The sequence below is a fragment of the Saprolegnia diclina genome (assembly GCF_000281045.1).
Source record: "Saprolegnia diclina VS20 unplaced genomic scaffold supercont1.97, whole genome shotgun sequence".
Classification (NCBI taxonomy): Eukaryota; Oomycota; class Saprolegniomycetes; order Saprolegniales; family Saprolegniaceae; genus Saprolegnia; species Saprolegnia diclina.
The window spans coordinates 119,193-119,678 of NW_008246164.1; the positions used below are offsets into that span (position 1 = coordinate 119,193).

The 486-nt window shown below is 47.1% G+C and overlaps 1 protein-coding gene across 1 annotated transcript; it reads left to right on the forward strand.

The window, feature by feature from the left end:
* Positions 1-18: 18 nt before the first annotated feature.
* On the forward strand, positions 19-398 carry SDRG_15647 (hypothetical protein; the record flags this gene model as incomplete). The annotated part of the gene is made up of 4 exons (XM_008621827.1): positions 19-94; positions 139-222; positions 281-346; positions 390-398. Exons 1-4 carry the CDS (start codon positions 38-40, stop codon positions 396-398), a joined length of 216 nt encoding a protein of 71 aa, XP_008620049.1. The 5' UTR covers positions 19-37.
* Positions 399-486: the final 88 nt, after the last annotated feature.

The window sequence follows — 486 nt, forward strand, 5'->3', positions numbered from 1 at the left end:
TTTATTAATGATGTTGTAGATCAGCGGTGTGCGACGCATGCTCATGGAGATCCTCGAAAACGACGAAGATTTGCACATGCTCTATTTGACGAAGGTAAATATGCGTTAGTTTTTATGAATGACAATACTGTGTGCTAGATTTTCGCCGAGCCAGCCGTGGCGTCGGACCTCTTGAGCTTTGACACGGAAGACGCCGAGTCGCTTTTGGAAGTTTACCTGCAGGTATTCTACTTATTTTTGTGGTTTTTTGGGCTTGAAATTTTGGGCTCCTATTTTGTAGGACATTTACGCGACCCAAACCCGCGTGTCGCTCATGCTCAACAACATTCGAAACACCGAGTCGATGGTCATGCTGCGACTGGATACGAAGCGAAACTACCTCTTGACAGTTGACTTGACACTGACACTGTGGACGACGATGCTCACGATTCCAATGTTCATTGCCGGCGCATTTGGCATGAACCTCAACTCGTCGGTGGACCAGAT